At 47.2% G+C, this 18,639-nt stretch overlaps 1 protein-coding gene across 2 annotated transcripts in view; it reads left to right on the top strand.

Moving 5' to 3' along the window:
* The window catches only part of sox6 (SRY-box transcription factor 6), a 152,675-nt gene that overhangs the window by 99,452 nt on the left and 34,584 nt on the right, over nucleotides 1-18,639 (top strand). For both annotated transcript variants that reach the window (XM_079998340.1, XM_079998341.1), the window contains exons 10-11: nucleotides 10,546-10,666; nucleotides 14,834-14,913. In XM_079998340.1, coding sequence (XP_079854466.1) covers nucleotides 10,546-10,666; nucleotides 14,834-14,913 — 201 coding nt within the window. The remainder of the gene's footprint in view (nucleotides 1-10,545; nucleotides 10,667-14,833; nucleotides 14,914-18,639) is intronic.

Genomic DNA, 18,639 nt, shown 5'->3' with positions numbered 1-18,639 from the left:
TGTGTGTGTGTGTGTGTGTGTGTGTGTGTGTGTGTTTGTGTGCGTGTGTGTGTGTCTGGTTGGTTGTTTGCTACAGAGTGTGTGTTGCCGCCGTGCATGCGTCCTGCGCCTCCCTTGTTTTGGGCGGCGCTGGGCTGGTCTGCTTGTAGGATTATGCGAGGGCATTAGCGTCCCAGTCAGATGGGCTTGGCTCCCGCCCAGCGAGGCTCAGTCCAACATGTTCATCCCCCATTTAAGGAGACTGTTAGCTGATGAAGATGTGCACATGCGAGACCGAAGATAAAAGAAAGCATTGACCCGACTCATTAGCCCCCCGTGATTTAATATATTGACACTTGGATACAAATAATTCCATTTAGCGGCCTGTATTGGTGGGGAGGGAGGGGATCAATTTAATTAGTTATGAAATGCGACTTCTTGTCAGGAAGCAGAGGAAATGCTGACGTTAAGTAAAGTCATGTGCAATTTGAACAATAAAGCCATCGAGTCCTTGTTAAAACTTAATGATGCACAAAAATGGCGTAATAGATACAACCTCGGCGAAGGCTGATGGTTTGGAAATTAGGCTAAGTGGACGAACGGCTCGTTTGGTAATGTCGTCCGCCCCGTTAAGGCAAGTTCTCGCTTCGGGGAATATAAACTGTTGCGGTCGATGGGGTTTTGTTGGATTAAGCAGGATCTCTAGGCGGGTCTTACGTCGCCTACATCCCTACAAAGGTCCTCGTGAATAACATTTTCTTTTCTAAGCACGGAGGGAAATCGCTTCGTTTCGCGCGTGCTAAAAGGTTCTCATACAGTTACAGCACCTACCCGCTGGCGAAGCGGAGCAACCTCATCGTAACGCGTGAAAACATATGTTGGGGACCTCACGTAAAGCATCTAATGCCGGGATGTACGAATGTAGCCAAACACGTCGCCATTATTGCTTTTAATTACACAATAAAAGCCCCTGCTCCTTCGTAATTAGCAGCAGGAGCGCGGTATGCCTTTGTACTCCGACACCTCGGCAGTTTAGGCGGGCGATAATGAACAGGCTCCACCCGAGGAGACGCCGCCACGCCATCGGCTCTGACGTGTGATGTCACACCTGAGGGGTATACTTTTAAATTAGTCACCTAAGGGGGCTCCGAACAAAACCCCGGGACCCGGTAATTTATGCCGCCGCTTTCTGTGCAGCCTCCCGTCAGTTATCCCAGGTGATTACAGCAGCCAAGTGCAACCGGGCGTTGACAAATACGCATTGGCTTTTCTGATAATACGATGGTGCAAAGTGTGCCTGAGAAATGGCCACCAGTAGGTTTACACAAATGTCACTGATGACTCCGGCGGTCGGGATGAAAGAATTACTCCTCTATGCCGTCTCTGAATATCATTACAAAGCACCTGTTTTAGGCTCTATCGGTCCACACAGGCCTCGAGTCGGAGCTTTACACTTTACGTCCATTGTGCTCGGGGGGGCCCCCTGGAAAAAAGGAAAATCTCCGTCGGCGGAGAACACTTCCTCCAGTGTGGCGTTGGCGTAGTTTCCTCCGGCGGCCTGTGTTTTCCCTGCTAATGTTGAGCAAACTGTTTTGTCTTGGCGTTGGCTTTTTTTTTTTTTGCGCGGCCGTCGTCCACATTCGCGGCTGAGAAGGAGTCGACATTAATGGGATCTAGTGTGCGCCGGCGGAGCGCAGAGGGGGGAGAAAGGGGGTCGGTGTTTTCTTAGGGCCGGGGTGGCAAAGCAAAGCATTCAGAGCATGGGCGACGTAAAAAAAAAAAATAAAAAAAAAAAAAGGCCCTTTTTGTTTAGGGGGGCAGACAGGAGCCCAAGCATTCCCCAAAAGGGACACAATGAAGGGGTTGTTTTGTCCCGTGCCGTTTTTTCCATAGATACAGAATTGTGCCGGATTTGAGTTTTGTTGTTGTTTAATCAAACGTTTTGTGTCTATTAAACCAATCGGACAATGCCGCCCATTCTGCCAAAATGAACGGGCCACTCCGTAAAACGATCTTTTCCTTCCATGGAAGAGTTCTAAAAACGCTTTGATTATTCTCGCCGCCTGTGATATTCAAGAATGTTTGAACGTCTCAACACTCTTAATTCGGTAATAAAGCCCCCCCCCCACCCCGCACCCCACCCCACAGTCCTGCTTTCTGCCGAACAACAGAAAGGGCTCCGTTGTTCTCCTCCCAGCAGCTGGGATCCAACAGGGAGGACAGAGGCTCCGTCTATCTGCGGAGGACAGGAAAGAGGGGCCAAGCCAAGTGTGGACAATACCATTATTAGATTAGGGGGGGGTGGTCTCACTTTCTAAGACACACCACGGTCTCTCATTGACCTCTGATGTGAAATGGGGGTGTATAAAATAAGTTTATGAGTGTATACTATTTAAGCTGATATATAATGGAAAAGAAGAAGCCTTTTTTTTTTTTTTTTTTTTTTTTAATGAATTTGATATTTCAAAGGCTTAACCCCTGAAGGAGCCCAAAATGTTCTTCCTCTATATTTCCCCCTTCCTGCCACCTTGTTCGTAACACGTGTTTGGCGCTGTTTTTCTTCAGCCGAGCGCGTGTCAATCTTCCGCTCCTCTCCTCTTCCCTCCGTTTCCACGCGGCGGGGATGGATGGATGGATGGATGGGTGGATGGATGGATGGATGGATGGATGGGTGGATGGATGGATGGATGGATGAATGGATGGATGGATGGATGGATGGGTGGATGAATGGATGGATGGATGGGTGGGTGGGTGGGTGGGTGGATGGATGGATGGATGGATTGGTGGATGGAAGGGTGGATGGATGGATATGTGGGATAACGGTGACGCTGGTCCCAGACTCACTTGTGGGTTTGTTTACGTCTGATCTGTCCCTTCCTGTCATTACGCATGCTGTTTGAGGAAGTAACAAACCTTCATCATTTCGGGGCCAGACCGACCAACCGTGGCAGAGTGTCCTCTAATTTCCATGACCACCACCCCGCCATTTAAACAAAACATAACACAATTCCACATTCTTGCAACACCTCACAATAAAAACGGTGTTAAAGATGCCACATGTGTATTATAATGTTTAAACAACAAAATGTTGTTTATGCGTGACTGTGTTGTACTGTTTAGTCGGTGTGTGTGTGTGTGTATGTGTGTGTGTTTACTATTCTTTCAATCCATATAAGTACGTGTGATAGAAGAGTATGGATTATGTACTTAGCATGATGATTTTTATTTTTTCTCTTTGTTTGGACTCATTGACAGTGAATTATTTCAAATTGCACAAAAGTAAAAGACACTTCCATATCAAGCTTATTTTATTTTGCTATGCGTGGGGAATATTTACGTGCGATAATGCGTACGTGCAGCGAAACGTGCAGCGATTCATTCCTTTGCCCAATTTTGACCATTTATTTTACGGTCCCACTGCTTAGTTACCGACGACTTTTAAGAGCGTACATCTCAATCTGATGCCATCTTGAGAACAAAGCTTTGACTTTCGCCTCGTACAAGATGGGAACAGTCCAAATCTGTTTAAATTAGAACAGTATGCATGTTTGGGGGGAATTACATGCAGTTTTAGCGGCGCACAGTGGATGTCATGGTGGCTGGAGGGGCGGGGGGCTTGGGGATTGAACTGCCCTCATTCTAAAACTGCTGCTGACTTAATTTAGACATATTGGAATGGCTGCTTTCCAAGAGAGCTTGTTTTACTGTGTGAGGTATTAGTGGAACAAGAAGTCATCTATTGGCCCGTTCCCCCTGGAAGGCCCGGCCTCGCCCAAATGCCCAAACGTCTGAGTTTTCAGCACTCCCCCTCCTCCCCTCCCCCCCCGCCACACACAGGACATGACTGTGGTGCCGAAAAAGCAAGTCAGACGGCGGCTATTGTCCGGGGTTCGGATGCGCCTCGTCTCCGAGCCATGTACAGCCATGTACAGCCATGTACAGCCATGTACAGCCATGTACAGCCATGTACAGCCATGTACAGCCATGTACAGCCAATGGGCGCCGCGTGTTTTATCGGATGGCGGCGGTTTGAACACACGTAGTCACATCACGTGGCTCTCCGGTGGCCGTAGACGGCACTCTTTTGGGGAAAGGATAAAACAAAGGCCCCTTTTTGGTGACCTGGAATTCCCTCCTCCTCCTCCTCCGCCTCCTCCTCCTCCTCCTCCCCCTCCTCCTCCTCAGTGCCCTTAGTGCCCCATTTGAAGAGCAGACAATGTTCTTCACGTCCAGGCAGCAGGAGGATCAAAGTCCCCTGTCCAACCAATCGATCTGTGTGTCTGATTACCATCACAGACCCAACCACACACCGGCACATGCCAAAATATATCTCTCATCATGGTATGATGCCGGCGTGTGTGTGACTGATGAAAGACCCATATTGTGGGTCTGTGTGTGTGAGTGCATGTGTGCGTGTGTGTGTGTGTGTGTGTGTGTGTGTGTGTGTGTCTGTGTGTGTGTGTGTGTGTGTGTGTGTGTGAGTGTGTGCGCGCGTGTGTGTGTGTGTGTGTGTGTGTGTGTGTGTGTGTGTGTGTGTGTGTGTGTGTGTGTGTGTGTGTGCGTGTGTGTAAGTGTATCGTCCCCTTAAAGAACGATAGGACTATAGCCAAAGACACCATAGAACAGAGCATTGAGGAAGCCATTGGAACCCAAGCGCTTCCATCCAGTGGGTTCCTTCCCGTTCTGATGACTCTGCCAGAGAACCGTGCATCTGTTGCACGCGCACGTGCGGACTCTTCACGTGCCGTCGTTGGGGACAAAAAAATCCAGATGCAGGGATCCCTCTTGGAGAGGATCTCAGAAGGTGATTTTTTTCCAAAGTGCGATCCATCCTCTCTCGCCGTAGCAGCTGGAGAGGAAGTGTAGCGCGCCCCTTTTAAATAGCAGCTGGGAAGGAGGAAAAACAAAAAAAAAAAAGGTGAGCCAAGGCTCTGGATCTGGAAGTGGTTTCTCTTTTCTGTCCGTTGATAAGGACGAAGCCTCCACGCAGCCATGGACAACCTCAACATCATTGGTATTCGTATTCGTCGCCTCGTACCTCGGTATTGTTTTACGACGCCCGTCAAGGCAAATGAACGCGGATGGAATCCAGGATAAGCCCTGAGCAATTAACCAGAATATCCGCCCGCGATGACCTCACGAGTCCTTTTTGAGACGGGAAGTAAGAAGAAGAAGAAGAGGAGGCAAAAAAAAAAGGGCCTTTTTAGAACATGGCAGGAAGAAGGTATACGTCTCCCACTTTATTCCACTCGTCTTCTATCTCATCCCATTAGGGGTAGGGGTAGAATCTGACATTTTAAAACAACTCTTCTTCTGGATTCTTTTTCTTGGGGGTGGGTGGTGGGGTCGGGAGCGCAGTGGTCCACGGTGGGTTAGTTAATCGGAGCGGCGGATCAGTGTGAGGGGGGTTTTGGGAGGCAGAGCCAGCGGGGCGCTCTAATGCTTCCAGGGCCCCGTATAGAGGATGTAATAGACAGTGAGGAACATGGGTGTTGACAGGGGCCCTAGTGAGCGCCGTAATGCCCTGTACGTCTCCATTTGCACTCCAGGTTTTCGGTGCCACTGCCGCACAACATTTTTATTTCTTCTGTAAATGAGACGCAAATGAATTTTTGTTTTGTTTGTTTTTTTTTCACTCTCAAGTCCGCATACAGCGTTACACAATTACACAATTTTTCCATCCTCGGAAATATGACTGAGGCTCTCTTTTGTCCTTTTAGCTTCGTTTTACTATTTACTGCTGTGTCTTTGGGCATTTTGTACGAAAGAGAAAGAGAGTGTAATGCATAGTTTTGAATGTAATTGGTACAATTATATATACAGTACATATATACATTTTGCAGTTTTATATCAGCAGCGTGCCCCTGAGGATTAGCCGCCTCCGCTGTAAACCATAATACCGTCTTTGTACAGTGCAGATGTCAGTGCTTTCCTATTACCACACTATTGATTTACCAAGTGTGTGTCGCTTAAGTACATAAAAAGAGGCAATATTTCACAAATTACTGGAAATTCACATTGCACTGTTATGGAGACAAAATCACAACAATGCTTAAACTCAAAATGAACTTTCTTTTCTGAGTTTTCCTCTAAGTAGCTGCAGGATTTACATACTTCTTTTGTAGGTTACTCTAACCGAGGTTCCTTGATAGAGAATTATGACCCAAATTATTTGCTGCTGGAGACAATGCAAAACAGCGATGGAAGTAACCTGTCTGACTGAGATGAAACCACATCCATAATTCCCCCCCGTATGTTAAATTAACCCCGAAACACGGACCCCGTAATGCCCTTTGTGTTGTGTCGTATTTCTGTGTACGTCGGTTCTATTCATCATGTACAAACTCCTCTCTGATAAGGAGACAGATTGCTTCGTGCATGGCGCTGGCCCCGCTAACAGACTTTCATCAGGTCATCGGAATTGATGATACACGTTGTGAAACCTCTGTCGATGTTCATGTGCGCGTGTGTGCGGGTGTGTGTGTGTGTGTGCGGGTGTGTGTGTGTGTGTGTGTGTGTGTGTGTGTGTGTGCGCGCGTGTGCATGTGCGTGTGTGTGTGTGTGTGCGTGTGTTTGTGTGTGTGCCCTGGCCAAGTCTGCCTGACTGATGGCTACAGATGCCCCTCTTTAAGTATTCCAAGTCAGATCCTGGGCTGCCGGGTCTTGGGGGACAAACAATAGCACCTGTTCCTCATAAGACAGCTCCTTCATGTATCTTTAATGAAGCCCCGGGGCAGATGGTGTGAAATGGCATTATCCACTACTTAGCTTACAGGGGTAAGACAAAAGCGAGAGCTGTGCCAGGGCAACAATGCTGCCGTATGCACGGGAAAGTGCACGAGAAGTGGTGGTGGAGGGGAGGATGGAGGAGGAGGAGCGGGGAGGACGCTGCCCGAGCGCCCTGCACACATCTGCTGCGCTTCATTTCCACACTCCTCCAGATCTTCTTGGCAGTGGAAATATTCTGGGCACCGAGCCCGAGTGGGTGAGATGAACTTGGGGGTAACTCTTAAAGAAGGGGGAGGGGGGCTGGATGTGTGGTTGCAGAAGGGGGGAGGAACTGAAAACACACGTGTGCACACACAAACACACACACACACACACACACACACACACACACACGCACACGCACACGCACACACACACACACACACACACACATACACACATGTTTTAAAATCTATCTTCCTTCATTGAGGTTTCTATATACTGTAGTGAGAGAGAGAGAGAGAGAGAGAGACGGGGAGGACAGAAAGAAGAGGGAAAGTGGGTAAATTCAGTGGAATCTCTCCGTAAGCCGAGCGTTGGCTTCTTTAAAATGTCCTTCCGACTTAATTATTTTGCTTTTTCTTACATTAATAAATGGTCCAAAAAAAAAAGCGACGAGGGGGAAATTGAACAAAAACAGGAAGAAAAAAAAACAAAACCTAGAGAAAACCCATAACAGCATTGTGGGCTCAGTTACGGTGCCAGCCAATAATTGACGGCACGAGAGGCTAGCATCCACTATTTATTGCACTTTGAAGTACCTCTAGATTTGATTCCCCTTTCTCTGACATTGGTTGCTGAAATTAAAGTTTAATGCACGGAGCTCATTACTGCAAATCACAACAATTCAAACTCAATGCACTTATTTCCCCTTCAATGCACATTCACTTGCCTGCGTGAGATTCTGTGTTTTGTACGGAATGAAAAAAACCCTGATATAAATATTTAAATAATAGTAATGATAAAATAATAAAATGTGGATGCTCTCGTGAAATCCTAAGACTAAAATTCAGTGTTTTTCGTATTTAGTTACAGCTCAAGGATGTCAGTCTGTGTTATCAATAAGTAAGTGCAAACATTTGTGTCTTATACTGTAATCAGATACAGTGGTGTTGTGGTGTGTTTCCACACACAGACTACTAATGTCTAGCAATATGATCAAAGCGTATGCAAAAATGATAAATAGATTTCACCAGAAAAAAAACCCCAAAAACTGTTTGTGGATATACACAATGTGTGACTTTTAAAACAAAACCTTGAAATTGTGAAGTTCTTAAATCCTAAGAAAAAGGAAAAGCTTTAAACTCTGTTGAAACTCTGTTTTGTTTTCTTTTGCGACGGCTTAAAAGGCGCAGCTCAGTTCATTTTTATAGTTTTATAGAGTAAAATAATAATAATAATCACCATAATAAAGTGTCACTGCTACTATCTGGGCAACACTTAGACGGACACACCCAGTATTTAGTTTTACCCCGCAGTGCTCGTGCCTAGTGGTTAAGATGCTGCAGAGAGAACTGGAGGGAAAAGTCGGGAAAACATTGTTTTTTCCTCAAGTTAAAAACACAGAACTTGTGAATCCTTTTTAAAAGTTATAAAAAAAGAATAATTACATAGCTATCATAACAAAACAAACCATTCAACTAACCATTAATTAAATCTATTAGAACAACCACCCATTCAACGGCAATTTTTTCTGATATAGAAAATGAATCTAGATATTCATCAATAAATCCCTTTACAATAACTGCTAAAATGATTTCGGGTTCATAAGACAGACATTTCAAATTGTGCTGTGTTTTTCCCTTGGCCACTGCCGTGTCTTAGTTTTTACATTTGTTTATTTCAACTGAACAATTCATAATTCGTAGAGAACTTTACTCATAAGCAAAACAATACAACGGCAACACAAACAAAATGCAACATTTTGAATGGGATTTCACCTGGTTTTGCGTTCAAAATACACAGGCAGAGAAGAGCCGCGCTCCGGCCCCCCCCGACCCCCTTGCCCTCCCTCATGTTGTGACATTAATTATTGCATTTTTCCATATGCTCCATACATGCAGGGCCAAGGTCCATCCTTCATCCACTCAGTCAGTCTGGAAACCTGGAACACCAGCAGCTATAAAAAATATGTTTTATTTCAGCTCCCTTTCTTGAAGTCGGGTTAAGCCTTTCTCCAGCGCCAGCACATTTCACGTCCCGAAGAATTACAAACTACTCTCTTTTTTTTTTTTTTTTTTTTTTTTTTTCCTCGCTATTCTTCTGTAACATACTTTTTCTACGCCGGCACTTCTGTCAACACCACGGTAGACGCGGAACGCCTCTATTTGTCTAGCGTTTCAGTCGGGCTCTGCACCTCTGGACGGATCGATAAAACGGTAGCTCGCGAGCTTTTGCGGCGCGGGGGGGGGGGGGGGGGGGGGCGGAGGGACGGGTCCCGGCAGTCGGCAGTCAAGGACGTACGGGGTGAGAAAGTGGAGATTGTAAGCAGATCTCAGCGAGAACATGGGGGAAAAGTCGCAGCTCGGAGCAGGTTGATTTCATGCCCCAATGCAGCGGCGGTAATTGCACCCAGACCCCGTTTTTTATTGCGAGTTGATTTTAAAGAGGGATGAATGGAGAAACATTCTGTAAAGTGTTTATTTTTGGGGGGTGGGGGGTGGGCCGGGGTGGGTGACCTTTATTAACCCTTTTTCCAGGCAGGTTCCCCCGAGATGGCCCGGCTCAGTGCTAGATTAACCCTTTGCAGAGCCCGGAGTAGCCGGGCTGCTCGCCATCACAGGGCATCAGGAAGCACAGGGTGACAGAAAGATTGGACCTCGGGTCGGGCCACGTGTCCGCAGCGCCCCCACCCCCTCCAACTCAAAGTCTACACACTAATCATTCAAACACACGCAAGCACACACACATTACACACACATTACACTCACTTCCGCAGTGTACATAATTAGAGAATTGCCACAGTGGTTTCTCTTGATATTCCAGATAGGAGCGTCAGGCTAAATGGTGAAGGTCAACATGTGATTGGACAGAGAGTCGGAGAATGACATTAAAATAAAATATAGCGCCCGGCGTCACTTTGGGTCTGGCTCCTACTTTTTCCCCCCCGAGCTGAAAACAGTTGTAAATTACCGGATTGTTAAGGCTGGACGCTTTTATCGTCTGTGTAAGTGATCCTCCAAGATTATGGGACAAATGCTTTATAACTAAGCATTTTTCTGTCTGTTTAGTCAGTGTGTGCGTGTGTGTGTGCGTGCGTGCGTGTGTGTGTGTGTGTGTGTGTGTGTGTGTGTGTTTGTGTGGCCCTACATGTGTGAAATGCATAAGATAACTTGGACTTTTCCCAGTTTTTTTGGAACAACCATTTTGTTTGGCCGTCCTCACGCTAAAAAACCCTTCCCCTATCGAGAAAGGAAGACTTCTTCCTTTCTGGGAGGAAGACTTCTTCCTTTCTGGGAGGAAGACCTCTTCCTCTCTCGATAAGGCAAGGGTTTTTCACGGCGGATGACTCAGGTTGTACACGGCTCTAAGCCCCCTGAGTGATGGTGGAACAATGGGTCCGTGGCGGGGCCTTTGATGTAGCGAGGTGAAATTGTGGCTTAGATTAAGAGCGGCCGCGGCTCGGCCAGGTATTGTGGGAGCGCACGAGGGCCGTCATTGCCGGAGAGCCCGCTGTCAGCATGCGTTAGGACGAGCTGTGATCTCGGCCCCCGCCCCCCGTCGGCGGGCCCTGCGTCTCCGAGTGCCATGTCTGCGCCCGGGCCTCTCTCTGATCTCTGCTTCCTCTCTGTTCAGCAGGTCCAGGGTCACATGCCTCCGCTCATGATCCCCATTTTTCCACACGACCAACGCACTCTGGCAGCAGCGGCCGCCGCCCAGCAAGGCTTTCTCTTCCCTCCAGGAATGTCTTACAAGCCAGGTACGCCTGCTTTCTGCTTTTCTTTTTCCTGTTTCTAAACATCAGGCTATGCCTCGCTTTCTTTACAATTTGAACTGATGTTACCTGATGTCTTTCGTTTGTTTTCACGTCCGCACATAATATAAAATATAAAGGTATCACTTGCTGACATTAGTGTACACATTGTTCAAGTTCAGGTCTTTATTGTCCCTCATGGGAGATTTGATTTGCAGCCAGTTTAAAACATCATGACAAAGCACAACATTGATTGCTCCCCAGCTCCTTTTGTCCGGACTCAAATGACCGAGCCCGGCGACCATGCAGGTCAAAGCGGTTTCCAGAAAACGTCTACACAACATTGTCGTCATTGCGCCCGAGGCCGTAGCGCCTCTTGCGTTGCACTTAGTCGCCTCGGACGTGCTCAGGTTCATGTATCCGAGAGAATCTTCTCTGAGCTTCTCTGGTATCACAACACAACGAGCAACCCTCCTCCCAATTATAACAGGATTTCAGTCCTCTTCCTTCCTAGTTTGGTGGTATCATTGCTGTGTCAGTTTTATCCTGAAATTAACCGAGGAGGAACATGGCAGCGTGAGGGTTGGGTAAAGGATGGAGCGGCAGGCCACTCCTAAACATGTAACTCGTCCCGGCATGCCTCTCTCACTCCTTTTGTCTTTGGGAACAGAGATGGAAAAAAAGCTCCACACGCAAGCATTCCGATTCCAAAAAATAAATTGTGGGAAATTGCTATGACATGTTGCTCGGCTCCCTGCCGGGCGGTAACCTTAATCCCTTATCTCCTCGGTTCATTGTAGTGGGAATTAAACATGTGCCACCATTGAGTAGCGCAATTAAATATTAAAGGAGATCCATGGCCCGGATTGCTTCCTGTCACTCACTCTGAGTCGTGCCTTGTGTGTTCCTCTCTGCCTTTCAACCACGATGCTTATATTTCTTAAATTTACAAATATCATAGACCCAAAAGGACTTCTAACCTTCCTGGTGTAGGTGTGAGATTGATGGTTAAAATAATACTTGAAACGAAGAACAGGAACAGTCATCTTGTCTTTTGAAATGACTCCTGGAACATGGGGGGAGATTGAAGGAAAAAAAATCAAAATAAACACCGTAAGCGGGTTTGTAGCAGCAGAAGATTAAAAGGTGTGGTTGCGAAGTTAATGAATTAACTACAAAACTGCAGGATAGAACAGAAAGTCAGCTATTTTGGAACTATGGAGCCATGACAGCTCAAAAGAAGTGCCTGAGGGGAAGTCTTTCACCAGTGCGCTTTCTCCCATGGTTTTGACAAGGAAAATGCTTTAGCTCGAATAAAAGAAGCTATTATGGAATCGTGGTCCGGAGTCGCCATGTGTGTCATTCCTGCATAATTCATGAGTTCATGAGGGAATAGCGAGAGGGGCCTGAAAATTACTAATTTAGTCGGGGGCAAGTATTTCGAAATCTATTATTTCAGCTCTTCAACACAATAATGCCGTAAAACACACTCTCGCGGGGTGCTTCCCTGTGCTTTCTCCATAAAGTGAGTGGCCGAGCGTTCACTTGCGAGCTGAGGAACGCTAATCTTATGTCATCATTACGAGCCGGCTCCTAGGGACCACCGCTTATGACCCCCGAACCTGTGGCGCTGACAAGGCGGCAGAGCCATCCCAGCTCCGCCGTGATAGGTCATCACTCTCTGCCCTGGCTGTGCTCAATGGCCTGGAGTTGCACGGTGAGGAAGCACACCCATAGAAGCTCCAGATCATCCTTTAAACAAATAGACAGCAGAACTTCCCCTGTCCCCTGGCTCTGTTTACACAGACATCCAGGCATTCAGTCTGATATGCATCTAATGGGCCCACACAGTGACTCCAAGTGATGAGGCTTGTGTCCCTCATAGACATCCTGCTGAACTGCTGACACATTCCAGATTCTGCTTTTGTAACATGTAAGAGTTGAGCGCCTTGATGCTGTGCAGCATCACTTGTGAGCACTTTTGAGGACTGAACTGAGGTGAACGGAAGCTAATTATTTTTTCCGAGCACATCCATTCAAGTGCAATTGTCAAAAAGAAGGATTACAAAGTACCTTTAGAGACATAGCCTCAGCAGTTCAAATAAGTCTGGTTTCCAACAAGAATGCCCCTGTCCTTGTATTCTGCCAGCCTGTCTGGTTTAAACTTTATTTATTTGGAACATTTATTTTATAAAGAGATAAAAAAAATCCATCTGTGCTAAGCAGTGGTCAACTGCCAAGCAAAGGCAACCTAGGGATTTATACAAAAAAGCAATGTAGACGCAGGGAGTTCTGCACCTGTTGGAACTTTCCAATTCCGATCCCATAAGAAAGTGCGCATCGTGGCAGAAAAAGAAAATTAGAATGTGAACATTTGTTTTTCTGGCGATTTTCACCGTTAACGATTTCACCTCAATGTACGGTGATATGTGATGGTGATAAACTAGGCTGTTTGAGGACACCATTACTTGGATCCATCTCAGTAAGGAAAGATCTCCCACTGCGACCGTCCGTCTCAGCCCCCAGAAGGTCTTTGACTTGGAAATCCGTCTTATTTTGACCCGGCCGTGGTGTCACCAGTCTTCCCTCTTGTCCAGACATGGGGGCTGGGCATGGGACCAGCCATTGCCAGGACAGCACGCAATTCAATTAATCTCAAACCTGGTTCCCTAAAACTAGTGACACCAAACTGGCAAGGCTCCCAGTTTGCAGTTTACTGGATGCTGGGGGTTCTACGTCAACATTATGTACCCGAGACCCAGACCTTGGAGCCAACGACCCCCCCCCCCCCCCCCCCCCCCAGTGATGGTGTACTCACTCATCACATGACCCCATTCAGGTTTCACAAAACATCCAAAAATGTCCATCCATTTCTTTTGCGCCCATCTAAAAGTCATTGGGAGGACAAGTGCGTAGACGTACAGACAGATTGATACCATAACGAGTAGATGTAGAAATAACCCACCCTCCTTGTTTGCCCCTCCCGCGCTGCCCAGCACAATTTGAAATCACTTCTGCTGTGTGATTTCATTTGCTGCTGCCCCTAAATGGGGATTGGATTTCCATGGCCTGTATCACAATGTGCTGCGCTGTACAAATTGCAAAGCGAAGGCAAGCCAGGGAAGGGGCAAAGTGAAATAGAAGGTATATGCGTTTACCTCCGTGTCGGTGGCTTAATGGCTCCATATGTTTGTGAGGAGAAGTGACGGGCAGAAGTGGGGTCTGAACTAAGGCCAGTGCTCCCCTGACTACGCCACCCCTCAACACATGTGCTTCAATTCAGCCCCCCCCCCCCCCCCCCCCCCCCCCCCACCGCCCAGCGAGTGCTGTGCTGGCCTGTCTCACTGGGGCTGTTCTGTCTGACTCAACACACTAGGCTGAGTGTGTGAAAGCTTCTGGTACTCAGTTATACACTCAACACCCTTGTGAACATCAATCATACGGCCACCTTTTTATACACAGTATCCCTGTCAATCACGCACACTGACGGCTGGCCAGCAGCACCGAACGCTGATAAAATAAAGCTGCCATTTAGAAAGCAATTCCTCCTGCTAGTTCACAGTGATATGTGAGATAAACATCTTTTCTTTTCACCCCTGTTATTGTGACTGCACACATGTTGGAACTGGTTCCCCCCTGCAAGTGATCTCACTCCGCTGCCAAAGCTATCACTCCGAAACAAACATTGTTGTAGAGTACAATAGCTTGACAAGTCTTCAGCTGTATGAAGTAACTGAAAGCACACGTAAGCGCTCCCACTGTAAAAACCACCCATCTAATTCCTTGGAAGGTATTCAACTTGCACAAACACACACACACACACACACACACACACATATACACACACATTTAAATTCACAGTCAATATCACACAAGTCAAAGTACACAAACTTAGCCTACATTGCAAGCCCCCCCAGGAAGAGTGTAGCGCTTGGAGGGGGACGGCGATGGCAGCATGGCACAGTCACCAGTAATCCCTCTCCAGTCGGACCAGCTGAGCCTTTTGTCGATGCAGATGTTTGGGCTGAAAGCCGAGGGCTTGGGCGCGAGGTGCCACATCTCCGCGGCGAGGGCCCCGCGAACCATGTTGGCACTTGCCTGACTTTGCCGCGGGCCTCGCTCATTGTCTCAGCCTGCAATGCATTGTTGTCTCTCTCTCCCTCCCCCTGACAGGTGATAACTACCCGGTGCAGTTCATCCCGTCCTCCATGGCAGCTGCCGCAGCGTCAGGACTCAGCCCCCTCCAGCTTCAGGTATGTGCGACGACGGCGAACCCACGCCAGGGATTCCCGCCAAGCCCAGGGCGGAGAGAGAATGGATAAGCAGCTGTACTAGGCTAAGTAATGAGCTGCACAGTAAATAACCCCGAAGGCCCCCGCTCACACAAAGCTTATCACCTTACATATGTAATTCATCCCATTGTGCGGAGGATTTATCCCCCTCCAGCTTTGCCACGCTAAGGAGTGGGGATGATTATTGTTATACGGTGAATAAGAATCACTTTGCTCACCGTAATTACCTCCCGCTGAGTATGTCAGGAGACAATTGACTGTCCCCTTTTATTGACTTTATGTAATAATATACTTCAACATAATACCGCTTTTTTTTTTATTTGAAGACTACATTTAAAAGCAATAAAGAAAGTTGCAAGGGGTGGGGAAAAAACTACAAGTCATTGTACTGTATGTGTGTGTGCGTGCGTGCGTGCGTGCGTGTGTGTGTGTGTGTGTGTGTGTGTGTGTGTGTGTGTGTGTGTGTGTATGTGTGTGTGGAGCTGGGCATACTTGAAGCTGCGCGCTATGTAGCGAGAATGGGAACGAGTGAGGGAGCAAAGAGAATGCGGAGATGGGGAGAAAACGCTGGGAAAGACTCCAAGCCCCGCAGGCTCCTCCAGGACTATTCTCACACAGCGTTTAGACAAGCTTGAACCCGGGTCAGGGGCTCACCCCAAGGCCATATTGTTTAATATAGATAATTATCTGCGTCCCACACTCTCGAGTCATTACTATTATAATTACTGCCATTATCAAGTCCTCTCCAAACCCTCGCATGCTCTTTGGTTCAGATCGCTGATACGTATTCCCTTGGTTACTTCCGCCGACTTCCAATTTACATATCACAAGCAAGTGATAATGGCTGGCTGAAGCCTCCTCACAACCGACTGTAATCCTATTACCACCGCTGCTGCTTACACCTGCTTTTACTTTTTGCTCGGGTAGATTCTTGAAACCGTGCAGTCATACGGTGGGTGGTGACATTTCAGTTCCAATTGCTCTTTTTGGCTGAAACATTAAAAAAAAATGGTGATCTCTCTACTTTTTTTTTTTTGTTGTTTTTTTTTTGTGGCATCTTCCACCCAGGATATATTCTTGGTTAAATGTAAGGTGTGGAGGGAAGCGGTGACTTTGTGCTTGTGTGTGTACAAAATACGAATGGTATAAACATTAGGTCTTTTCATTTGTATTTCTCTATGTGTGTATCACCGACCGTTAAAAAGGACTGATGGTTGAGACAGACCTCTGAGTCTATTTCTAGAAGTGTATGAGGTCAAACCGGGCAGTCATACTGTATAGCTGGGGTTTGGGATGAGGAGGGCGGAGGGGTCCAGAGTCATTGGTTTTGATTATGCATCCAACCCTGGGAATGAGCAAAAACAGAGCCTCCTAGACCCTGACTCGGCTGACCTTTCCCGAACACAGTAAACAAAAAGAGGTGCACTTCCCATTAATTGAAGCCTGTCGGCCCGTCATATTCTGCCCGTGGCTGCTATTTACATTGCATCGAGACTCCCTTTAAAACAGCAAGGCAAGGCAAACATGCCCTTTCCTCCAGAGTCGGGATCAACAAGCCATGTGACGAGCGCCACTTCCTCTACAAAGCGCAGGGAGCGCGCGCTTCTGTGTGACGGAAAAAACAGCCTATGATGGTCGAGACGGAATCCCTTCGGTTGCAGGCAGTCGCTCCCCTTTGCTTAGCGATGCCGATGTTGCCGTCGCCGCCCGTTTCTCCAGGCGAACGTATTCTAAACCGACGGGAAGCGGGATGCGCCCCGCGCTGAGGGCTCCGCCGGGACGAATGAAGCAGACAACATCATGCTGCTCTACGACAATAACAACAGCAGCAACAACAGCAGCAGCAGCAGAGCTATAAAGAGTAGTAAGGTAATTTGTGGTGAGAGGAGATAAGTAGACACTTTGTCTGGCACTTAGTCGAGAGACGCACCAGTGGATTGGTTTCAGGTCTGCCTCCGGGCCATGGTGCAGAGGACAAACACAGACACAAGCTGCTGTTTTAAACAATATGCATCCCATCGCTTTCGGTTATTGATATCACAACATCTTGCACGATGAGTTAGAACACCATATTCAATTCTAATAGAAGTAAAATACAATTTAAAAAAAGGGGGGAAAAAATAGAGACAATAGAAACTTATCCTCAAGTGTTTGATGAAAGCCTCATTTATACATTCATAATACACAGTGTTTTGCGACATAATCACCACTAATCATCTTATCACAAATCCTTACGCATTAGTGAACGGCCAACACGACTAGGTGATGACAACCGCATCTACCTGAAAACAAAAAATCCAAAACTTTCTTATTTAACCTCAGATCCCAGATTTTTTTTTTAAATTATCTTTCACACATGCACACACACACACACACACACGCACACACACACACACACACACGCTCACCCACACACAAACTGCTGCGATGGCTCAGTCCCCCTAATTAAAATGTCTCTCCCTGTCAGCTCCATGGCAAGGTATAATTTTCACCAATTTACTCAGTTTAGATTGTGGAAATATATGAACCTTAAAAATTGTCTTATTGGAAGAATTAATTTCCACAATGCAGCGGAGGTAATGTGATCAGCCATCCAGTCAGCGGGCCTCGCCGCTCTGTCAGTCTTAATGTCGGCCACATTGGCCCTTCACAATCTCCTCTGTCATAACAGTCTGGGATGCCCCAGCCCTCCCTTTGCCCTTTCTCTCCAACAGAAGAAAAAACCAAACAAGGTAACAAAGGTTTCGGGATGATGGATGTAAATGAATCTCTCCGGCTGCGTTTGAGTGCTGGAGACTGTAATTTGCTTGTCAATACAGGCCGGTGCCGTGGCTGCGCTGGCTGGCAGCGTGCACGGAGCTGTCACTGGGCGCTGCCGTACCACGGGGCAATTTCACTCAATGTTTGGCTGACAGATTGCCCTCTCGTCCCCGGCTCACGGGAGAGGAGGCGTGTAAACTATCCCGGCGACGGCGTGCCCTTCTTCATTAAGGGCCCCCACAGTGCCGGGATGAGCTCCGTAGCAGCAGGAAACAATGGCTCCGTCCCTGACTGTCCTTCGCTGATTACAAGTGACACCACTCACCTAACACAGAAAATTGCGTTCGGATTGTCGCCCGATCCACCCTGACACCCACTATATTCAATTGAGCAAAGAGGAGACAAGAGGAAAATTTCCCTAATTCCACAAAAGAATTTTCCATTTGGCCCCGGCACTTAATTCTGTGTTTGTACACTGTGCCCTCGCATCCAATGCCAAGTGAAAAACAATTTACTTAAAGCCGATGCGAACTTGATATATTGCCCCTCCTTTTTTTGCCGGGGCGATAAATAGCAGTCGGACCGTTAAGACGGGCCTGTTTTGTATCATTGGAACCAGACTTTGAGGTTAAAGCCATTTTAAAGGAGGCATCATTGGATAAAACAGAACATCTGGGTTCTCTATATGTAGGATTGCTGTTAGGACTAAATAAATAGAGCCCTCTGCTTTCACTCAGTCAAATCTCCATTTTCTTTTTTATCGCTCCCAGTCTTTCAGCCGTGCCTCATCCTCCGCCGTATTCCTTCCCAAACATCGCGACTCGTTTCATCTCCCGGCGTGTTCGTTTGCCAGCCCCTCTATATATCGCTCCTATTTCTTTTCTTCCTTTCCGTCTACATGTCAATCTTCCCCCCTTTTCTTTTGCT

This window comes from Zeus faber, assembly GCF_960531495.2.
Source record: "Zeus faber genome assembly, chromosome: 3".
NCBI lineage: Eukaryota > Metazoa > Chordata > Actinopteri > Zeiformes > Zeidae > Zeus > Zeus faber.
Note: the sequence above shows the minus strand (reverse complement) of the source record. Positions and strands in the feature narration are given on the sequence as shown.